General features: G+C 41.0%; 1 protein-coding gene across 1 annotated transcript in view; it reads left to right on the forward strand.

The window, feature by feature from the left end:
- Positions 1–5238: 5238 nt before the first annotated feature.
- The window catches only part of mgat4b (alpha-1,3-mannosyl-glycoprotein 4-beta-N-acetylglucosaminyltransferase B), a 131139-nt gene continuing 111467 nt past the window's right edge, over positions 5239–24910 (forward strand). The window contains exon 1 of the mRNA XM_060884491.1: positions 5239–5597. Coding sequence (XP_060740474.1) covers positions 5501–5597 — 97 coding nt within the window. The 5' untranslated portion in view covers positions 5239–5500. The remainder of the gene's footprint in view (positions 5598–24910) is intronic.

The raw sequence follows: 24910 nt of genomic DNA on the forward strand, positions 1-24910 counted from the left end.
TCTGTTGTATCACATCTACATTTTCTTGTATAGTCTGTATTGTCTTGTATAGTATAGTGTTATTTATGTCTGTACTTTTGAGTCACAAACAGCTGGAAACAAATTCCTTGGGTGTGTCGAAACACTTGGCCAATAAACCTGAACCTGATTCTGATTCTGATTTTGATCTCCAAAAAATATCTCAGATGGTAGAAAATACCTGGAATCTGGAACATGTTCACTAAAGTTGGTCTGACTACTAGAATTAATTTTAGAATGATACTGTTATATTGGCTAACCAAAGGACAAAAGACAACAGCAATTTACACATTCGTCATGGATACTGATACTTTACCATTGTGTATATAATATATAATAATTTAATAAATATAATAATTTATCTACGTATATAAGCTAACATTTTGGAAACTTTTTTGAAACATATTATTTTTGTCTTATTTTTTTATTATTTTTTGGCATCGTACCTTCAGTCACTGATTATTTCCCATAACAGCCATTCCCATCAAGTTTTATTCTATATTAAATATTAATCATAAACACCAGTTATAATTTTGTATTTTTATAATGACATACTTTGTTATTAATTAAAACATCCTGTTTTCTAGTCCTCGCTTCAGCTTAAATGTTCCAGTGCCAGAGTAGTGTACAGCAGGAAAAGTGAACTTTGTGTACTGCATTAGCTATATATGGTTAAAATGACAATTCGAAAGCCTTGACTTGAATATGACTGGAGATGCCCTGAAATTAAAGATGAAACTCTGCACTTTGACCTCATATTCATTATGATGTATATAATAAATGGACCCAGGTATGTTCAGGAGATCTGATCTAACCACTTAAATACTGTTTGGACACTCTTGGCCTAATGTAACATCAAGATTTGAAAAAAATCCCTACCTTAATATCACCACAAGACTTTTAATATACTTTTTATTATTATTTCTTTTCCCCAGAATAAAAATCAACTGTTTAATCATGTTTAATTGATTAATTTAATTTCTAATCTTTTTTTATTTTGTAACTTTTTAAAATAAATATCTTCATATCAGTCTTTCATCTTTTAACGTTCTTTGTCTTAAATTTGATTGTACATATGTAAAGGACTTGTAATTGAATTTGTGTATAAAATGTGCTATAGAAATAAACTGTCTTGCCTTTAAAATCAATTTTATCTTGCCTTTTTCTATAAAATTATATCAATTGATACCAGTGTCTGCCAATTATTTAAGCATTTTGACTCAGTTTTCAGATTTAATTCTCCATATAATCTTCCATAATGTGAGAGCATATTAATATATGTAATTAGCTCTATCTATCTATCTATCTATCTATCTATCTATCTATCTATCTATCTATCTATGCAACGAAATGCAGCTTGGCATCTACCATAAGTGCAAAGAGTAGCAACTGTGCAAATAGACAAGTGCAGATAAATATATAGCATATGTACATCGTGTAATATTTATAGGTATATATGTAAACATATGTACAGCATGTAATATATATAGATACTGTATATATATATATATATATATATATATATATATATATATATATATATATATATATATATATATATGTACAGTAAGGTGTATAGATGCACATAAATACACACACACACACACACACACACACACACACACACACACAAACAAACACACACACTATTTTACTAGTTTACTAGTTTACTATTTATTGTCTTTTGTGTACTGCATTTTTTGTACTTTTTGTATTGTCTTGTAACTTGTGTCTGCACTGTCATTGTCCTGCACTGTCTTGTCCTGCACTGTCTGGTCCTGCACTGTCTTTAGTCCTGCACTGTCTTTTGTCCTGCACTGTCTTGTCTGTCTTGTTTGTCTTGTCCTGCACTGTTTGCACCAGGTTGCACAGTTGCACTTTATGTGGCTAAGACTACTTACAAGTCTTTAGCCCTGTCTTTGTTTCTATGTAGCACCTTGATCCTGGAGAAACGTTGTCTCATTTCACTATGTACTGCAACAGCTATATATGGTTGAAATGACAATAAAAGCTTCTTGACTTGACTCTTGACACAAACACAAACACAAACACACACACATATATATATATATATATATATATATATATATATATATATATATATATATATATATATATATATATATATATACATTCTTTTTAAATTGGCAGAATCATTGTTGATAAATGTTTACTAATCATGATGCTATAGGGACCTGTAACAACTCACTGAGAAAGGTAAGAATGTTGTCATGCCCCGTGACGTGACGTTGGCACTTTCTCCAAACCAGTTACCTTACTATCAGCTGACACTGACTCACGTGTGTCACGTGGTTCTCTCGTAGTGACGTGGCCAAAAATGACGAGGCGAGAACTAGAAGAAAGCGCGAGACGTTTCTCGACCTGACAGAAGTTTCTCGACCTGACAGAAGTTTCTCGACCTGACAGAAGTTTCTCGACCTGACAGCTCCGTTTCCTGTCTGCTGTTTAATCGAAGACAACACGCGTCTAAATCAACAAACAAACGATAAACAAATTCTAAGACGAGATTATAGAGTATTAAGACAAAAGCTGCTTTACTGAAGTCATGTGTTTCATTCATCAACACAGTATTAACTAATTTCCAGTATTATTGGATGTTTCGAGGGAATGTGACTTTATCCCAGATTTCCTAAAGACTAGATAGGCCAAAATATTATTTGTCACAAGAAAACATCAACTTCATTCCCTTTGTTCCAACAAACTACTTGAATGAAATGAGTTTAGCCTTTTTAATCCCCCCTAGACATTTTAATAAGCTACTAATCATCGCCATATTCTCAGAAATTTGCAATTAGCCACTAGATGGCGCCATTTCTTAAGAAAATGTGTTAGATGTTAGATCAAGGCAAACTTTAGGAAGCTAGTTCAGTTTTGTTTATCTAGGTTAAGAAGTAATAATATAAACGTGAGCATTCAAAGGTACACAAAGTGCTGTACCATGTATAACCATGTTTGTGACAAATGAATTATATGAATCCTTAAGTTTCCACTGTAAACCAAAGACTCATATATTATCTTAGTCCAAGAGAATCTATGCATTTTGGTTCCTTTTGGTTCCATGAAAGTGCCATGATTTCCAAACCTCAACCTTTTGGCTCGCCTTCTCTAACACATCGACATTGTGAAAGAAGGCCCATTAATTAACTGAATGAGGCATATTTCACATTAAAAATAATAAAAGAACTGTGCAAGGATTAGAAAACCACACAATTCCGCACAATTTCTGCAGAGCCGGAGGTGATTCAACTTATTCAACTCATATGAGTTATCAATAGATGTTTGTGTAGTGAGAAATTCACTGAAATGTACTGGATTCCAGCTCTCAGGGATTAGCGTCGGGAACTCCTGTTTTCATCAGTCTTCTTTTTTATGTCAATTAAACAAGAAGAGCTCACACAGTCTAACCTAATGAATCACCATCTTCTCACAGCTTTGTACTATTGACCTCTTAATGTGTCTCCAAATACAGTGACTCTAACCCATGAAAGCCTTGTTAGTTGGCTGATGAGGTGAATTGGGTGGTAAATGCTAAGCTCTGTAATGTGCTCTGATAGTCTAAGTCTAGAGCAGAGGTCACATAGTCTGCATGCAACATGGCATTAACAAGTGACGAAATAAGGGAGAAAAAACATTATTGTATCATACACTAAATGTATTTTAATATATCATATTTTGCACATTTCTTGTTGGTTATTATTTCACGAGCCTAAAAGACTCAACTAGAAGGGAAGCAGAGAGTAGTATGGGAAGAAGTTGAAAAGTTGAGTTTTTTTTTGATTGACCTCTGATTTCATGGACTCCACTCATTGACCCATAGATGAATCTTTATACGCATGAATAATGGTATTTATTTGAAAGCTAGTATTTCTGAATCTTAATGTATGATATTATTACTGCTTAAAGAGTAGCACAAGAAACAAACTATTAATGCAATTAATATTAATATTTCCTCCATACTTCTAAAAAGAAAAAAAAATCGGATTGTGAAGGCTGGTAACCAAATTAGAACCAAACATCGGCCACTTAATTTTGCGGAATTCTTGTTCCAAATAAGTGTGAAGAGAAATAAACTTTAAAAATTGCTTTCCTGCATTATTTTTGATGTTTTGATTGTTTTAACCTCTAAAAGATTAGATATTTTATTACAGAATAACAATAATGGAATGTACTTACAGTAGTGGTAATTGTAGTACACCATTATCAAAGCTTGGTAAAAACATTTATTGTTTAATCCAATCCTCATTAACTCCAAAAACCCAAACAAAACAACAACAACAACAACAACCACCACCAAATAGGCCTATAATTAATGTCAGCTTGGAGGCAATGTATTCTGCAAGTGAGTTTAAAAATAAAAACCTCTAAGGCAAAAATAGCAAACAGGGTGAGACATAATCAGGATACGAGACAGCAAATTTGTTACTGGTGTTGCTCTTTACCAGCTGAATGAGAGCATTTGTAAATCTGGATGCTGAGTGGGCAGCTGCATGCGCTCTGACCGGATGGAGGAGCAGCTGCGTTGCAGAGCCATTGCACCCTCATTGGCTCCGTCCCAAACCGCATTCTGCCCTGCTAAACAGTGTGTCAGAATAATACTGCACAAATCACTTCTCATCATTCTGGAGACTAGTCCAATTCTGACATTATTTTAATTACTATAGTGCAGCACTACACTTTTTGAATGGTTCTTCAAGGGCTATTTAAGGGGATAATTAATACATCTTAGTGTCATATTCTTCTCAAGGTCTTCTACTGAGAAAGCACACCGTGATAAGGCTCTGCATAGAGATTAAGGATTCTCTTGACCCTGGTTTTGTGGAGAAACCCCTGTCCTACACGTTTAAGCGTTTCCCATACTCAGGGGGAGGTCTTCTCCAGGTCCAGGACTGTGAAACTCTAACAAGGGGCAGCTCTTAAGTCTGGAAGACAGGAGCTGTATAGTAGCATGTCATTTTAGACATGAGCAATCACTCAGACCTGTAAACATTCTCTCTCTCTCTCTCTCTCTCTCTCTTTACTGCTCCCTCTTTATCTCTCTCTCTCTCTCTCTCTCTCTCTCTCTTTATCGCTCCCTCTTTATCTCTCTCTCTCGTTCTCTCCCTCTCTCTCTCGTCCTCTCTCTCTCTCTCTCTCTTTATCTCTCTCTCACACACACACATACACACACACGCCCCTCTGTGTTCGTACGCCAGTAGCTGGCAAACGGCAAACGAATACAGTCGTCCCCTCCTCTCCTGTCTCACGTCTACCTTCTCCTCCTCCTTCTCCTCTTCTTCACACCTCTCTCTCTCTCTCTCTCTCTCTCTCTCTCTCTCTCTCTCTCTCTCTCTCTCTCTCTCTCGCCTTTACTCGCAGCCTGCGCTGAATGCGCGCGAGAGCATACGGACGTCTCCGTGTGTGTGGTTCCCTCTGGATCCTCTGATCAGAAGCCCCCCGCGCTCACAGCGGACATGATACGGAGATGAGGCTCAGAAATGGCACCTTCCTGACAGTGTTAGTGTTTGGAGTGTGCGGGCTCATATCGCTCTCCTGGTACACCGCCTTCAGCAATTCCAAAGGTAAGACATCTGTGTCTCTCTCTCTCTCTCTCTCTCTCTCTCTCTCTCTCTCTCTCTCTCTGTGTGTGAGAGAGAGACAAGGGGTGTGTGTTGTGTTGTGTTGTGTTCAGACTAGCAGATTTAAAACACACCGCCTTGTGAAAAGTGTCTATTCTGGCAGTGTTGCTTGGCCAGTTGCAGGTTACATTTAGGGCTGAAACGTTGTTTTTGTCGCTTTTATGAGTTCTTTCTCTCACTTGCTCAGCACAAACATTGGGTTTGTTTCATGAGAAACACCTAAAATACTCGGTAAGTTCACCACAGAGAAATACAGAGGGCGTAAAAGTAAACACATCAACGCTCAAGGCGATTTGTTTACAATTTTACACAGAGGTGTAACTGCTGTTAGTCAACATCTGGACAGGTATCCATCAGGGATGTATCTGCGGGTTCCCATCCTTGTGTCGTGCCTCGTGTCCATTTTTTTGTGTTGGATTATTTGTAAGAAAGCCATACAAACCCTCACGTTGTCCTGTGTTTATGTGCATGTAAGCATGGCTCTGTCTTTTCCAACATTCAGTACATATTATGGAAATTGATTGTATTGGAAAAATATGACAGATCTGATCCAGTGGTTGTATGTGAATCCTCCTGACTACATGCCTCACAGATGACTATCATGCCTTTTACTCTCCCATAGTTTAGTCAACCTCTCATCTATACTCCTTCTGATCTACTGATTCCTGTCCTGCTTTGGCAACTGTTTATGCGTTGGATTTGCTTCCTATGCACTTTGTTTCACATTTCAGCTTTCTATTAAAGATAGAGTCCAGTGCTGTGATGTACATATAAAATGTCATGTTATTTATGGCCCTTCTACTAAATCTCTTCACTTCATATCTTCACATTGACACCCTTTAGGTCCTATAAAGCTCAGTTCTAGCAAATTACTAATTTATTCTGACATTGTCTGCAGTAATACAAAGTAAATGGACCTCTAGCTCTCTTTTGTTCCTTATCTCTTTTACACTAAAGGGCACAGTTATATAGTTCATATGGCTGAAGACAGATGTGACTTGATTAAGTATTACTAAAAAAGACAGTATGTGTGTCATAGGTTAAGCTACTATATTAGTGTTGGTGTGCATTAAGGTCGTCAGGAAGCACGTATTAGAGAACGTGTCTGAGATCTTTGTGGCGTAGCTGGTGGACAACTTCGGCGGCTTACAGCTGATATACTAACTCGTACCACACGTTCTACATTTATAAACACTTTTTCTTTATGATGTTTAGATCAGCTTTGTTTTAGTGTTTTTGAGTGGTTTAGCATAGAATAGGTTTTTTTGCTCATTGACAGACAGACTGACTGATACTCATGCCTGAAAGGGTCACACAATGGAGTCACTGTGTAAACTCAGTGGAAATACTAACCGGGATCAACATTTCACTAAAAAACCTGTATTTGGATAAATCTTATTTCCTGAAACATGATTATTTACTTTTTCCTCAACGTGCTCCCCATGTTAGATATGCAAGCTCTTTACTGTTCCTGCGAATGCCTTTGAAACAGCATTGCCTGAGTAAATGCAGTAATACGGTGTTTAATAAATATTTTCGGTTAGGTTCACTTTTATATAGTTGTGTGTTGGATCATCCCTGTTTATTTTACCAGCCTGTATTGATTTAATGGGACATCCTGGAGTGAAAAAGATGTGTTTACAGCATAGCCTGTTTTTATATAATTCCAGCCTGAAGCTCATTTCCTGGGGCAAAAAAACAGGAAACGTAGTTCTTGTTATTTTTGCTTTTGGAGAGACAGGCGGAAAGGTTGACTGACCCTTTGTTCCTCTTTTTCCTTTGCTTTTATTTTCTCATTTGCAAAAAAGAAGAACAGGGCAGGGTTTACATTGCCCTCCTGTCCCTGACGGAGCTGACACAAATATTCACTTGATGGAGTGGGTGTGTGTAGGTGTGTGTGTCAATATGATGGTCCATTTCTGAGTAATCTCTTACAGATAGTGAATCAGATGCACCTTAGTTCTTTAGTTACCCTCTTACCTTGGATAAAGACAGCGGAGACATGAAACTCTGGCTGTAATGGATGGACGATGTGGTACTTTTAGAGAAGCTTCTTTGGAAGCTTTTAGTTTTTTTTTTTATCCTTTGTTGTAAATTGCTCAGAATAAGTCTTCAAAAGAAAAGTGCCGATATTAATTTAGACAGTTGAGTTTGTATCTTGCATGACCTCTCTGAAACAAATTGCAAGGTGTTTGTGAGTTCATATTTTACCTTGACTGATTTTGCACCACATAACTGGCTGAAAGTGTGCTTCTCTTGTTCACTTTGTTCTCTTTGTTACCATTTAGTAGTATTTTCATTCTGTCTTCATTGAAAATTGGCCCACAAAAATTGGGTGTTTTTTGTTTTCTGCAACATTATGTGTAACCTCTGGTGTGTGTGTGTTTGTGTTCCCAGGAGAAATGCAGTTTGAGGAAAACTCATTCTGAAATAGTCACCTAAATCACATTTATCCCTATTCCGATTTTTGAGACAAACACAAACTGTATCTGCATGACTTTATGCATTGCGCTTCTGCTAAGTGATTGGTTAGATAATTTCATGAACATCTAGGTGTGCAGGTGTTCCTTTTAAAGTGGCAGGTGAGTTGAGGTTAAGTGTGACAGTCCTCAGAAGACATGGCTCTTATATCTATGGAGGTTGGTTGGTGGGAGATGTTGGAGATGCAGACAATGAGAAAACATAGGTGTAGGCAACGTTGTTGTCTATTTTGTAGGTGAGGAAAAGAATCTGAATGTATGCTAACTCTATTATCTATTATAGAAATCCTTGGACATCTTGTAATTAGCACACTTGTTTCATCATGACAGTGTCTTGAACATATTTTATGACCCAAACTGGAGCAGAGATGCAAGAAGATTAAGATATACAACTTTTTATATATCTACCTGAAATATCTTTTAATTCATTTTACGTCATCGAGTCTGTTTATGTTTTTGAGGTTAGCGCACAGCTTTCCAGACCTGTGTATATTTTCATGCATAAGTCCAGTAACATGACCAAAAGGAGACCCAGCCATGGTGAAGCTTGAACAGCCCAAGAGGAAAGAGAGCATTTTAGACAGAAGTGTACATGCTAGTTTTTTTTTTTTACCACATTTTACACACAAACATCAAAGCAACATGAGTGTGTGTACATTTAATAACAATCTCTTATTATCGAAACAAAGGATACTTGAATTAGCTTATTTTTGATGTCCTCTTCCAAGTTCTTCTTCAGTTATATTTAAAGGAGCTCTTTGGTCTTGTTAAAGGCTTGAAATGAACACAGTCTTTGTTACAGTTCCAGACACATTTGCCCAAGCTGCGGTTTTGTATAGTTAGTCATTAATGTGGCCATGAAACCTACAAACTAGGCACAGCTTTACTTGCGATCAGGGTTATTTAATCATACAGCAACATGCATAATGTGTAATTAAACTTACAGATTTAAAAATTAAAATACTGTGAAATGGCATCTGGGAAATTTGCCATCCTGTTATAATGACAGACTTTATTATTTACCTATGATTTTTTTTTATCACTAACCACACCACCTTACAGCTGAGAGATTGTTGCTTAAGCAAACTGCTGAGCTGCTGAAGGGTAAGGATCATGCTCGATGGTCCAGAAGTGGATTTTTGGCAGGACTGGGACTTCAACTTTAACCTGTCGGTCACTCACAATGAATATTAACGGCTAAGCTACTGCTTTTGTAAATACATCAGAAGCTAGATAGAGAGACTGGTAAGTAGACCAGGGTGTATAGCTGCCTTGTGCTGAGTGCTCCCGGATCAGATTTCCCGATCTACTGTGACACCGACGAGGATATAATTGATTCCTAAACATGAATGAATGAATTCTTCATTCATTTCTTTCTTCATCTTAACTACAGCTTTAGTCTGGTCAGGGCCACAGTGGATCTGGAGCCTGTCCCAGGAACACGGAGTAAGAGGCAGCAATAAATCCTGGACGTGACACCATGCTGAAAAATCAGACCAGAAATGTTAAGTTATTTCAATTTGTTAAAGCTCCTTTGAACTTTTTTAATTAGCTTCTTATTATTAATTGTAAGCTCTGTGCTGAATTAACTACTAATACAAAGAGCAATAATGAGTTTTTCATTTAAGAGATTAATTTTTTTCTCTGGTGTTTTCTTCTTCTGGATGACAGAGAACCAATCATAATTACTTTACCTTTTTTTCCTTCTTTTTTCGGCTGCTCCCTGTTAGGGGTCGCCACAGTGGATCACGCGGTCCGCATATTAGATTTGGCACAGGATGACCTTCCTGACACAAACCTCCCGTATTACCTGGGATTGGGAATCGAACCCGTGCCACGGCAATGAGACATTACCAATTTGTTTACTCAGCTTTAATGAAACTAAAGTTAATTATTTTTGCACATTTATCTTCATTGTGACTAAAGATGAACAAAAGTATATCTATTTATGCCATTTATATTTTATCAGTGTTCTATTGTCCATGTGTGATAATGGTAATGTGATAATGGTAATGTGTCGCACAATTTTTTTTAAAATGGTGACATGAATGAGAATTAAGAGTAGAGTGGCTAATTAATACATTTTTATAATAATCGTTATTGGGGGCACGGTGGCTTAGTGGTTAGCACGTTCGCCTCACACCTCCAGGTGTGGACACCTTGTGTGTGTGGAGTTTGCATGTTCTCCCCGTGCCTCGGGGGTTTCCTCCGGGTACTCCGGTTTCCTCCCCCGGTCCAAAGACATGCATGGTAGGTTGATTGGCATCTCTGGAAAATTGTCCCTAGTGTGTGATTGCGTGAGTGAATGAGAGTGTGTGTGTGTGTGTGCCCTGCGATGGGTTGGCACTCCATCCAGGGTGTATCCTGCCTTGATGCCCGATGACGGCTGAGATAGGCACAGGCTCCCCGTGACCCGAGGTAGTTTGGATAAGCGGTAGAAAATGAGTGAGTGAGAGAGTAATCGTTATTAGTACACACTGAAAACGGATATTTTTTTGTGTATGCATAATTAAAAACTCATAACACATTAATCTGGTTTTGCAGATTCTGCCATTTTGTTAACCAGACATGTTTGTGGTGCTTCTGAGCAGCGCCACGCAATCAGTGAAGCCTTTTTAAACTCCCTGACAGGGTGAAGTAGCAGTGAAGTGGACACGAACTACTACCTTACCTTACACTAACACACCACGCAATGTTCATGAGTTGTGTGTGGGGGGAAAAAAAACTTTCTGTCTAAACTCATTCTGTCAAGTACTTTTCTAGCACAAGCATTTCATAAGTAGGTTTTGTTGCCAGAGAAATGCTGCTAACATTCAGTATGCATTCTGACAAGTTTTGCTTGTTTTTTAATTAGCTCATTAATTAAATAAATAAATCTATAAGACGTATGTCAAATAGGAACACTTGCATGTAATTTCAGTTGTGATAAAAATCTCCAGGCTGTAGGCAAAGTGGTTTAAATATAGAAGTGCTTTCTCTGTACACTTGATGCTAACACCATCACATTTCGCTAGCAGCTTGTAATTCTCAGTGGCAGTGTCACATGTATACCTTCTGTTTGAGTTACCATCCATCCATCCATCCATTTTCTACCGCTTATCCGGGGCCGGGTCGCGGGGGCAGCAGTCTAAGCAGGGACGCCCAGACTTCCTTCTCCCCAGACACTTCCTCCAGCTCTTCCGGGGGAATACCGAGGTGTTCACAGGCCAGCCGAGAGACATAGTCCCTCCAGCGTGTCCTAGGTCTTCCCCGGGGCCTCCTCCTGGTTGGACATGCCCGGAACACCTCCCCAGGGAGGCGTCCAGGAGGCATCCGAAACAGATGCCCGAGCCACCTTAGCTGACTCCTCTCGATGTGGAGGAGCAGCGGCTCTACTCTGAGCTCCTCCCGGGTGACCGAGCTCCTCACCTTGTCTCTAAGGGAGCGCCAGCCACCCTGCGGAGGAAACTCATTTCAGCCGGCTGTATCCGGGATCTTGTCCTTTCGGTCATGACCCAAAGCTCATGACCATAGGTGAGGGTAGGAACGTAGATCGACTGGTAAATAGACAGCTTCGCCTTGCGGCTCAGCTCTTTCTTCACCACAACAGACCGGTACATCGACCGCATCACTGCAGAAGATGCACCGATCCGCCTGTCGATCTCCCGCTCCATCCTTCCCTCACTCGTGAACAAGACCCCAAGATACTTAAACTCCTCCACCTGAGGCAGGAGCTCCCCACCAACCTGAAGGGGGCAAGCCACCCTTTTCCGGTTGAGAACCATGGCCTCGGACTTGGAGGTGCTGATTCTCATCCCCGCCGCTTCACACTCGGCTGCAAACCATCCCAGTGCACGCTGAAGGTCCTGATTTGAGGAAGCCAACAGGACAACATCATCTGCAAAAAGCATAGACGAAATCCTGTGGTCCCCAAACCGGACTCCCTCCGGCCCCCGACTGCGCCTAGAAATCCTGTCCATATAGATAATGAACAGGACCGGTGACAAAGGGCAGCCCTGCCGGAGTCCAACATGCACCGGGAACAAGTCTGACTTACTGCCGGCAATGCGAACCAAACTCCTGCTCCGGTCATATAGGGACCGGACAGCCCTTAGCAGAGGGCCCTGGACCCCATACTCCCAGAGCACCCCCCACAGGTCACCACGAGGGACACAGTCGAATGCCTTCTCCAGATCCACAAAGCACATGTGGACTGGTTGGGCAAACTCCCATGAACCCTCCAGCAACCTGGCGAGGGTATAGAGATGGTCCAGTGTTCCACGACCGGGACGAAACCCGCATTGTTCCTCCTGAATCCGAGGTTCGACTATCGGCTGAATTCTCCTCTCCAGTACCCTGGCATAGACTTTTCCGGGGAGGCTGAGTAGTGTGATCCCCCTGTAGTTGGAACACACCCTCCGGTCCCCCTTCTTAAACAGAGGGACCACCACCCCAGTCTGCCAGTCCAGAGGCACTGTCCCCAGCCTCCATGCGATGTTGCAGAGGCGTGTCAACCAAGACAGCCCCACAACATCCAGAGACTTGAGGTACTCAGGGCGGATCTCATCCACCCCCGGTGCCTTGCCACTGAGGAGCTTCTCAACTACCTCAGTGACCTCAGCTTGGGGGATCGACGAGTCCACAACTGAGCCCTCGGCCTCTGCTTCCTCAATGGAAGACATGTCGGTGGGGTTGAGGAGAACCTCGAAGTACTCCTTCCACCGTCCGAGGATGTCCCCAGTCGAAGTCAGCAGATTCCCACTCCCACTGTAAACAGTGTGAGCAGGGCACTGCTTCCCCCTCCTGAGGCGCCGGACGGTTTTCCAGAATTTCTTCGAGGCCAACCGATAGTCCTTCTCCATGGCCTCACCAAACTCCTCCCAGACCCGAGTTTTTGCCTCCGCAACCACCCAGGCTGAAGCTCGCTTAGCCCTCCGGTACCTATCAGCTGCCTCCAGAGTCCCCCGAGCCAACCAGGCTCGATAGGACTCCTTCTTCAGCTTGACGGCATCCCTTACTTCCGGGGTCCACCACCGGGTTCGGGGATTGCCGCCACGACAGGCACCGGAGACCTTACGGCCACAGCTCCGAGTGGCTGCGTCGACAATGGAGGTGGAGAACATGGTCCACTCGGACTCAATGTCTCCAACCTCCCTCGGGATCTGGTTGAAGCTCTGCCGGAGGTGGGAGTTGAAGTTCTCTCTGACTGGAGACTCTGTCAAACGTTCCCAGCAGACCCTCACAGTACGTTTGGGTCTGCCAAGTCTGTCCAACTTCCTCCCCCGCCATCGGATCCAACTCACCACCAGGTGGTGATCAGTTGACAGCTCCGCCCCTCTCTTCACGCGAGTGTCCAAGACATACGGCCGGAGGTCAGATGAAACAACCACAAAGTCGATCATCGACCTCCGACCTAGGGTGTCCTGGTACCATGTGTACTGATGGACACCCTTATGCTTGAACATGGTGTTCGTTATGGACAAACTGTGACTAGCACAGAAGTCCAATAACAGAACACCACTCGGGTTCAGGTCGGGGGGGCCGTTCCTCCCAATCACGCCCCTTCAGGTGTCACTGTCGCTGCCCACATGAGCGTTGAAGTCCCCCAGTAGAACGATGGAGTCCCCGGTTGGAGCACTTTCCAGCACCCCTTCCAGAGACGCCAAGAAGGTCGGGTACTCTACACTGCCATTTGGCCCGTAAGCACAAATAACAGTGAGAGACCTATCCCCGACCCGCAGGCGCAGGGAAACGACCCTCTCGTTCACCGGGGTGAACTCCAACACATGGTTGCTGAGCTGGGGGGCTATGAGCAAGCCCACACCAGCCCGCCGCCTCTCACCGCGGGCAACTCCAGAGTAGTAGAGAGTCCAGCCTCTCTCAAGGAGTTGGGTTCCAGAGCTCAAGCTGTGCGTGGAGGCGAGCCCAACTATCTCTAGTCGGTATCTCTCAACCTCCTGCACCAGCTCAGGCTCCTTTCCCCCCAGCGAGGTGACATTCCATGTCCCTAGAGCCAGATTCTGTGTCCGGGGATTGGGTCGCCGAGGCCCCCGCCTTCAACTGCCACCCAATCCACATTGCACCAGCCCCTTACGGTCCCTCCTGCAGGTGGTGGGCCCACAGGAGATCGGCCCCACGTCGCTCCTTCGGGCTGAGCCCGGCCGGGCCCCGTGGGGTAAGACCCGGCCACCAGGCGCTCGCATGCGAGCCCCAACCCCGGGCCTGGCTCCAGAGTGGGGCCCCGGTTGCGCCATACCGGGCGACGTCACGGACCTTGTTATTAAACTACTCATAAGGGGTATTTGAACCGCTCTTAGTCTGGCCTGTCACCCAGGACCTGTTTGCCTTGGGAGACCCTACCAGGGGCAGAAAGCCCCAGACAACATAGCTCCTAGGATCATTCAGGCACGCAAACCCCTCCACCACAATAAGGTGGCGGTTCGAGGAGGGGCTGTTTGAGTTACATTCTATAAAATAATTATCAGAGACATGTTTTTTAAATTAACGCAGTGGTCATTATTAAAGGACTAAAATCTGGTTCTTAGTTTGTATTTTGTCCCATGATCTGTTTCCGCTTCAGACAGGACTTTTAATTTTAGTGTATCACCAAACAGTGTTGACGAAACACAACTGCAATACAGGAATTTACCACAGCTATTTATTTATTTATTTATTTATCCTGTGCGTCGACTGTGTTCTTTTTTCATATGAACAGACTGTATTGTGGCAAGGTTTAATTTTATATAAGAAGTGAAATGATCAAGAGTGTCATCCGCCTTTGCTCTGTCAGGTGGCTTTTTGTAGCTCAGCTCTAAATGAAGCCATAATAATGAACATCTGATGAATTATACATGTGGGCATTCTTTGTGACGGGATGTTATCCTTTCATTAGTAATCCAGCTACCGGCAGAAACAAAGCGATGGGTTGTTTGCCTCAATGTCGAGCTGTTTAAATGCAGTAAGGTGACAGACAGGACCACATCATGAGCAGTTTACACAATGAGTGTCCACATGTTGGATTCACTTCCAACTTCCAGATTCTGTGTGCATATTGTGTGAGAGAAAAAGAGCTTTGAAATGTGGTTTAATTATTCAGGTTTGAAGTGGCTCCTGATAGCTCTAAACCACTTGAACTGCTATTCCCACTATAGTAGCTGAAGCTGAAAGGAAAGCCAGTGCTACAGCCAGGCTGCTGAGAAACGGCCCTGCATTTATAATTAATGGCTGACTGCGATATGCTGCTCTCAACTCCGCTTAGCTGTGGTTTAAACCTCAGGATTTGGTGCCTCCTGCTTTCAGATCATCTTCTGGGAACAGCCACCTTTTTGCAATTTGTGGAAAGAGCACACTGTTACTCCCATTTAAAAAACGAGTACACTCTTCTGTTCTAATACACTTTATAATTCATTATTTGTCAAGGACTGATACAGTCAGGGGTGGACACCTCAGTTGCCCAGGTACGTAGGACAAAAAAAAATCATGTGCAGGCTTCGTTAGCTGGAAGAAAAGTAGACTCAGTAGGTTAGTTATCACATTTTATCACTAGCTCTACATACTTTATTACATTATTTTACTCACCATGCTTTGTCAGGTTGATATGCTAGGTGTAAGAAACCAGAGCAAACTTTATTACGGGTAACATCCTTTATTATTATGTGTAAATTATTTGTCATTAGCACATACGAGTCCTGAAAGCAGATATACGATTAGCAGTTAATAAGAGAATTGTTTTTAATTAGTGTCTGGCAGAACATTAACAACTAGCAAGGGAAATGAACAATAAAGTATAAGATGTTGACATAGAAATTGTTGTCCATGTAAATAACATACACTACAGATGATGTATTAGTTTGTAACACGTTGTGATACCTACTGAATGAAAAGATCTGAGGGAAATGTGAAAAGATTAAAAACCTTTGATTGCTTTCAAACTTGGCTGGAATGATGTGGAGAATGAGCAGCAGGTTAGTCATAATTAGTAATAACTGTTTGTTCTCTGACACTGAAATCTTATTCAACAGAAATTATATTATGCGAGTTAGTGCCGTTCATTTAAATGCATAGTCAGCATTAGGAGCAAAAGTCAGTACCAGTTGCTGTGTTTTCTCCTTGTGTGGGAGAAAAAATATTTATCAACTGTGACCCTTAGACACATGATGTGGTTTTATTGTAAGTGCTACTCTCTTATCACATCTGGCATCATATCACTCGGTTGATGATTCATGCTGTCAGGGTCAGACCAAAAAAAGAACTGGCTCAGACCAGGGTGTGTGTATGTGTGTGTGTGTATGTGTGTGTATGTGTGTGTGTACTGTATGTGTGTGTATGTGTGCGTATGTGTGTGTGTGTGTGTGTGTTCAAGTTTTTATAGTTTTCCTAATTTGGCTAGTTCTCCTAAAAGAACCCAAAGAATTTCTTCTCTCATTTAACTGTAGTAACACACAGGCTGTTAGAAGTGCCCCACAAAGGTAGAATTATTATGTGCATGACTATCTTTGTGACTATGTGTGTGTGTGTGGGCGGGTGGGTGAGATGGGGGATAACATTGCTGGTGAAAAGCCAGTTATCAGGAGGGCAGCATGTGACTGGGAGAGACCATGTGGTCGCTGTACGTGATGCCTTAGTCATTCATTCATCTGTCTCTCTCTGTCTCACTCACATACACACACACACACACACACACGCACACGGCTCAGTGCAACATCTTGTGTTCAGTGCTATGTGAAATTTAACTTCCACTCCTCTCCTTTTCAGGAATAATTGCTTCAGTCAATGCTTTTTTCATTTCCTCTCTGTCTTTCTCTCTCATTTCTCTTCATGCCTTTCATTATCATTCTTTCGTCCAGTCACAGCTTTCTGTAGCCTGTCATTTTTAGCTGTGATTGGAAATTGTGCACCTGAGGATACGACCTGTATGCTCTAGCTACTGGCAGGAAATGTTCTAGATGAACAGTGGGGAAAGGATGTGATTTGTAATTTAGTGATGTCTATTATAGTGCTATTGAATATAAATGAAGCATTGAATTAAAATGAACTATGTACTTCATTTTAAGGCCTTTTTATTCAATTTAATCACAAATGTATCTGTCTGTCTGTCTATCTATCTATCTTACATACATACATACATACATACATACATACATACAAGCAAGAATAGGTTTAAAAGTGATTCAAGAAAAAAGTGACTCCTTCTTGATTCAAGGTTCCACCACACGTCATGCTACAAGATTCATGGCTGGCTGACTTTAAACAAGCTTTAGGGAAGAATCAGATTATCCAGTTTACAAATAGAACAAAGATTTTTTAGAAGAAAATAAGCCGGACTGTTACTCATGTTACTTTAATACACTGTTACGTATTTATGTCATAAACTGATTTACAAGATCTTCAAATAAGGTTTGTGTGTAGGTAGCCGACCTGCCGTTAAAGTTTATTAGCCATTTCACATCCAATCCTCTAGAGCACTCATGTAAAAGATTATTACAGATTAACAGGAGTATTGTTTTCACTCGTCGACTCGCAGTGCTTTCATGCATACTGAGCGTTCAGCTCTACAATTATCTGGCCACTGAGATTTTCCAGTGATAATATAGTTTAGTTCAGCTTAATCTCAGTGTTTGTCAAATGATCCCTATGTGACTGTGTGACTAATCATTGATATCATTCCCAGTTTGTCTCTTCTGTTTTATTTGCAATTGCTCTTGTTGTTGCTGATTGGCACTCCCTGGGATTTATATATCTAAGATATCAAAAAGTTTAAATCCAATTTACTTTTGTGAATGATTTTTTAAGTCATATTTGAGTTCATTAATATCTGACATTTGATGAAATTTGTAAGCTAGTTCATTTACTATAAATCAAATGATTTTGTAGCCTGAAGCACAAAACACAAAGCCCATAGAAGATACCACTTAACGCTTCTGAAAATAACGTTTTCAGTGACCGACAAGTGAAGGGAAATGGAGTTAAGCGCAGTCTCTGTGGCCTCTCATGACTCTTCTAAATAATGTGCTAAATGTTCTCAGCTTAAAGTGGTGATACAATCTTTATACCCGAAGCCTGTAGAATTTGTACTATTTGTGTTTTGTATATTTAAAAGAAATCGCTGCCAAATATCATAAACGTGTCTGCAGTGACATTTTGCACAGATTAAATTCAGATCTCCTGCATTCACGTGTCAAGCACTTCAGTGGGAAGCTCTTCTGAGATCATTGAACCTTCTGATGTGTAAAAAGCAGTAGATTCATTACTTTTTAAAAACAGTTAGAAACATAAATTGTCAACGAATCTACAGCTGTTGAAGATTAAAATCATAAAAATATTGACTATCCAATCTTGTGTAATCTTCTTTTCACTTCAGTGTAAGTTGACAGGGTAAACCTATAAAAACATACGTGTTTTATATGTGTACTTATGTCAACTTTTGTCAACTTTTTACAACTTTTATACGGAATGCATCAGTTTTTTCCATTGAAAGGGAAAGTGACGTGACATACAGCTAAGTATGGTGACCCATACTCATAATACGTTCTCTGCATTTAACTCATCCAAAGTGCACACACAGCAGTGAACACACACACATGGTAACACATAAATCCTACAAATATACAACCAGTTGTTCTTGAGATATCTTGCTGAAGAGTATCTTGGATGGGTGCACAGATGGAGGAACATATAAACACCCTGAAAACATAAAGCCTTCACCTGCTGGTTCTGGGATAAAATAAGTATAAGTTTAGTTGTCTAAATCGACAGGAAATAAACTGTTGCATTGTCCCATGCTAATGTGACTGGGTATTAAATTTGATTCTGTGTAACACTAAGCTCTATTACAAATCACAACTCACTATATACTTTACCTGCTGCTGGTGGATTTCTATCTCTGTATCACCTTAATAAGCTTTCGTCTGTTAGTGGAATGAAGAAACGGCAGTACGCTAACTCACATACAGAAACTACTCTGTGTTCTCCATATGTAATAAAGTGCACTTGATTAACTAACTCAGCACATTATACCGAGCTTCCTTCATTCATTTAATGCCGGAGAATTACCCAGAGTGCAGTTTTCCAACAGGATTTGCCTTTTTCTCCTCAAGATGAGTCCCTTTTCTGAAGGCTTTGGTAACAATCGTCATACATCAGCGTAATTCTGTCTTGTCAGCTTGTGTGAACTTCAGAAGGGGCAAATTATGACAATGCATATTGACAGGGAGATGGAGCTTTAAACCAACCAAGCAAATATAAAGTGGTGGTCTGTCACACTGACTAGCGAGAGAAATCTATAGGATACTAAAGCTCTGCCTTTGCATTGCGTTTGGTAAAATGCTCTCTATTAGCCATATCATAATAACACCACAAAGACAAGTCCCACAGTACAGGGATGGAATAATACAAAGTTGATACTAGGGAAGGGAATCATAAGGCCTACGATTCAGGATGCCGAAATGCCGAAATTCTTTTTTTTTACTGCGTGACCATTTTTTACTTTAAAACATAAAGTAAAATACTGTGATTTGCCTCCAGCATGCAATATTGAGCATAGTGGAGTCAATCAGAGAAAGGGAACTGTTTAAAATTGGTTCTCAAATTAAGTAACCTGAGGGTTATTTAGCTGAATCATTTAGGAAACATGTTTCTTTGGATTTATATCAGGTGACTAAAGTAGAATATTCAGATTTTGCCGTCAAAAACAAACAAACATTTAAACAGTGAACTTTCTACTAACTGTGTGTGTGTGTATGTGTGTGTATGTGTATGTGTGTGTGTGTATGTGTATGTGTATGTGTATGTGTGTGTGTGTGTATGTGTATGTGTGTGTATGTGTATGTGTATGTGTATGTGTGTATGTGTATGTGTATGTGTATGTGTGTGTGTGTGTGTGTGTGTGTGTGTGTGTGTGTGTATGGCTGTTGAGGTGCTGTATGCCAGCTCGGCTTCTTCCTGCTGGGGTTGCCATCTGCTCTCTGAGGAGTGTGCAGGTGTGTGAAATTTGTGCTTGGTCACGGCACCTTGTGGATTTTGTGTGTGTAGGGGGTTGTTCAGAGTAGGTAGATTCCCCATAGATATTGCTTGTTGTTCACATTGTGATGTTTCATCACACACACTGCACTCTCTCTGTGTATTCAGTTTTCAGCAGCTCAACACATTACATGCTAATTCACACCAGTTTGGTTTGATTCCTGCAACCCCCCCTGCCCTCTCTTCCCCTGTCTCTATCTCTATCTCTCTCTTTCTTTTTATCTATCTCTCTCCCACTTCCCACTTTCTTGCTCCCTTTTTTTTAATCTCTCCTTCATCATCTCTACCAGTTGTGGTGTTTGTGATTCTCCTTTACTACTGTTTCATGCACCAGCCATCTGCTTCTGGAAACTGTTTCTTGTTCTGACTCTGTTTCTGTGTGTGTGTGTGTGTGAGAGAGAGAGAGAGAGAGAGAGAGAGAGAGAGAGAGTGAGTAAGAAAGAGAGAGAGAGAGAGTCATGGAGACAGAGGACGTGGATAAGATTGAGAAACTGAAAGAAATTACAGTCATCAAAGCCATTACAAATTCATTGGCAACAAATTGTCTACCAGTTTGTCTGTTTTTTTTATTCTCTGAGCTCTAGGCTGTTTAATCTCCCTGTTTATTTATTACACTTTTAGCATCAGGGATTACAGTTTAATTACATTCTGTGTAGTTTTATCAAAATTGTACTTGTAACCTGTTTGACACAACTGCGTCCATTTGAAATGAATTCCAGTTAAATATGCTGACAAACACACACACAAACACACACAAATACACAGTACAAAGTTTCTATATACAATCAATAGTCAAATAGAGACATTAGTTAGCAAACACGATCAACAAACATGCACACACAAACACACACACACACACACACACAGGCACAAGCTCCAGTAGTCCAGAAACACATTTGCTTCAGCTTGTGTCATGTATTTTGTTTGTGCATGGAGTGGCGTGACATGTAAGCTGTGTTCTGGCCCTCGTGTTCAGCATGTACATTTCTTTTGCATTTGTTATCAACGAACGCATAGTGCTCCTGCAGCTCACTGTCACACACACTCCTACAGCCCACCTGTCTCTGTAGCAGCACAAGCTCGTGGACTCTGAGCCAACATAGCCAACATAACCTGAATCCATTATCTATAAAAACAGGGTGGATTCAATATGTTAAGCACATAGCAATGTCACATCAGTGCAAACTGAGACTCTCTGGCATTTCATTACAATTTGTGGCAGAAAAATGTGCTGTAGAAGAGAAGAGCCAATCAGCACAAGGACAAAATGATGGGGAACATTATGAAGAGGAGAGGAAGGAGTGTAAGAGAATGGAAATGACAGTTCAAGTGATTTAGAGAAAATGGATGGGCAATGAATGAGACTGCAAAGAGACTTTTTTTTCCTCCAGCAAGAGCTGCTTCTTGTATTGCAAAATAGTGTAAATTTTAGCTATAGCCAGTTTGTAAGATGTCCAGTTGTTAGGCACGCTACTCCAACTTTTACAGGAATGTTCCTATACCTTCTTAGCATTATTAAATGCACACTGTAGTAATGTTGTTGCCACACCGGTCCTGAGTCAAAGGGTCGATACTAAGCTCAGGTCTTTGTCCATGCAGGTGTGTCCATGTTGTGTTTCCTCAACCCTGACCCACCATGATCAAGTGGAGCTCTGTATAAGATATACACTATACAGTCAAAGGTTTATTGACACCTGACCAACCGTACTCTCATATGCTTTTTAAACATTCAAGGATAGATATTGTCTCCTTCTTCTTCCATCTTAATGTTCTTCAAGTGGTTAAGGCTTGGGTTGTTGATCAAAGGATCAGGGTTCAAACTCCAGCAAACTGCCACTGTTGGGCCCTTGAGCAAGGCCCTTAACCCTCTCTGCTTCAGGGGCACTGTATCATAGCTTCCCCATGCGCTCTGACCCCAACCTCCTCAGTTGGGATATGCTAAGAAAAGAATTCCACTGTGCTCTAATGTATACGTTATAATAACATTAATAATAATTTAGTCGCTCTGTTTAAACTCTCCAGTCTGGTTTAACACTAAAGGTCCTGCAGCGTGTAGCTTTTCACGTGTAGGTAGAAATGAGCAGTTGAAACCGGTTCATAGCTATGTTTCTATCTTAACATCATATATTGTTTGATTCAGATGAGGCTTGTGCATGTGAATGAATTGTGTATGTGTGTGTATATGTGTGTGTGTGTGTGTGTGTGTGAGAGAGAGAGAGACAGAGAAAGAGAAATATTTCATTGTTGCATAATTATCTTCTGTGGCTAAGAGGGAAACTGGGTCTCGACATGGGTAACAAACAGCAAGTGCATACATGTTTGTCTCCAACCCACTGTTTAATGTGACAAAGAACAGAGTGTGTGTGTGAAGAACTCTTGGGATCTTGTTAATGTCTGCTGCACCATAGAGCAAATAAAACAGCACTGGAGAAGCTGTGTGTGTGTGTGTTGTCTGTATGTCTTTGTGTGTCTGTTTGTGTGTCTGCGTCTGTGTCTGCGTCTGTGTTTGTCTGCGTGCGTGCGTGTGTGTGCGCATGTGTGTGTGTGGGTGTGTGGGTATGTGCTTGTATGATGCCACTTACCCCTTGAGGACTCTGTGTTATTTAGTGTTCCTGGATACAAACAGTCCATGTGTGATAGAGAGGTCAGTGTGTCTTCTAAATGATTTGACAGTTTAGTTGCAGCGGTGATTAGGCAGCATGGTAAACACACAGACTAAGGAATAATTTGATTTGTTAAGAATTAATTAGAACTACGCAAAATACCTGAGGTGTAGATTTAACCGGAAGGAAGCAAATAAACTCGGATATTAAAATACACTCTTAAATTGCTATATATTGGAAGACTGAGACATAACAGTTGTAGATGTAGATGGTAGATGTGCATCATCATCTAGTGAGACCAAAACAAATTTCATAAAAATTTTATTTGATTTAATTTTAATTTTATACTCCTAAAATTGTTTGGCCAAATTACCTGAAATAAATGTTTTAAATGATGTTTGATTACATTTATTTTATTTTTTTATTTTAATATTTAACATTTTTAAACTGTGATTAGTATGTGGTTAAACTGTGATTAGTAAATTGGTTTATTATTATTATTATTATTATTATTATTATTATTATTATTATTATTATTATTATTAGTGGTAGTGGTAGTAGTAGAAAAGTATAAAGCATACCTGCTTTATATTTGCAATACAAAGGCTAAACAGAGTCTTGGATATTGTCAGATGTGTGTTCACATTGTCAGGTGAAGTGGCACAAAGCTGAGTGTTCTTCATACCCTGAGCCACTTTTGTATATAGTCGTAGATTTTTAGATTTGTATATATCTGTGATCATGTAACCTTTGGGAACGCTAGTAAAGCTGGAAAGAACCTGTGAAAAGTGTAATAAATTGAGACAGTAGAGAAAGGAATCAATGTGCTAATGCCGGACATGTTGTGGCAAACTCAAAACAGATATCAGTCACTTGAATGTGAACCAATCAAGATGGCAGCAGTTCAATCCGGGCAAAACAATCTGAAATGTGCTACGTGATTATAGCCTTAGAGCTCTGATATCGGGACCATTTTGAACTTGGGAAAACACTAGGAGCAGTGCTTTATAGTACCATGCTAATCAGTCATGAATTAAAGCCTATTTATCTAATATACACCACTCTAGAATAAATAGTTTTGTGTTATGTGGATGAGTAAACATGTTTGTCTGTCTTCATGTTTAGACTTGTTCTTCCTGATTGCTATTTGTCCTCCACCTCCTCTCTGTCCTCCTCTTCTTCCTCCACATGAACCTCTGCTGATTTCATGTTGTGCATGGTGGGGAATATCACCTGCGCCTCCCAACTTTTATTAAAATTATTTTTTTAAGAAGCCCTTTAATTTCACCACTGATGGCACAATACTCTTTGCTCCTACACTCACTTGTTCAAAGTACCTCTTTGCTCATTCTAAACACACACCCACACATACTTTACTCTGAAGGTGAAACTAACCATAATAGCCTTTGGTTTCTACTTGACCCCTCATTGGAGTCTCTTTAGACACCACCTAATGTACACTTTGGGGTTTTCTCTCCAGCATCGTAAGCAGATGGTGAGGAAGACAGTAGGGATTGAGGTGGGTGTGGAAGCAGACAAAATGCCACACTGTTTGTTAGTGACTGAGGATTTTGGGTCTCAGGTGAGTGTGTGTGTGCGTGCTTGACTGTGAGTGCTTGTGCGTGTGAGTGTGCATGCGTGAATGTGCGCTCGTGTGCGTGTGTGTATGTGCGAATGTGCTCTCGTGTGCACGTGAGTGTGTGTGTGAGTGTGCACGCGCTTGTGTGCACGTGTGTGGGTGCATTTGTGTGTATGTGTGTGTGGTGTAAGCATTGAGATGCTAGACGCAGGGGGTTGTAAGACTAACAAAAGCGTGCTGATGAGGTCTGTGCCATTCGGCGGTTTCCTTGCTTGGGAACGTGACCTCTTTCCAGTGGGAAGACTTTCTGTCTTGTGGAAAGCCAAGCCACCCAGGCATCATTGGAAATCCTCATGCACATTTCATTATCCATGCTGATTGGTGTCAGCTTCTCTAAGCCAAATCGTGCATTCTCATTGGTTGGTTTTTGATAAGCATCTCTCGGGTGTTGGTGTCTCTAAGAGTAGTTGGTTTTCCTGCGTATCAGTGTCACCACAGAGAGAAAGATCTCCCTGTTTGAGCTTTTTTCTGAAAAGACTCACCTGGCCAGTTCGTGGCTCGGTTTGCAGCTGAGTGGTAATGGAAGAGCTTTTAAAA

Source organism: Tachysurus vachellii, chromosome 13 (genome assembly GCF_030014155.1).
Source record: "Tachysurus vachellii isolate PV-2020 chromosome 13, HZAU_Pvac_v1, whole genome shotgun sequence".
NCBI lineage: Eukaryota > Metazoa > Chordata > Actinopteri > Siluriformes > Bagridae > Tachysurus > Tachysurus vachellii.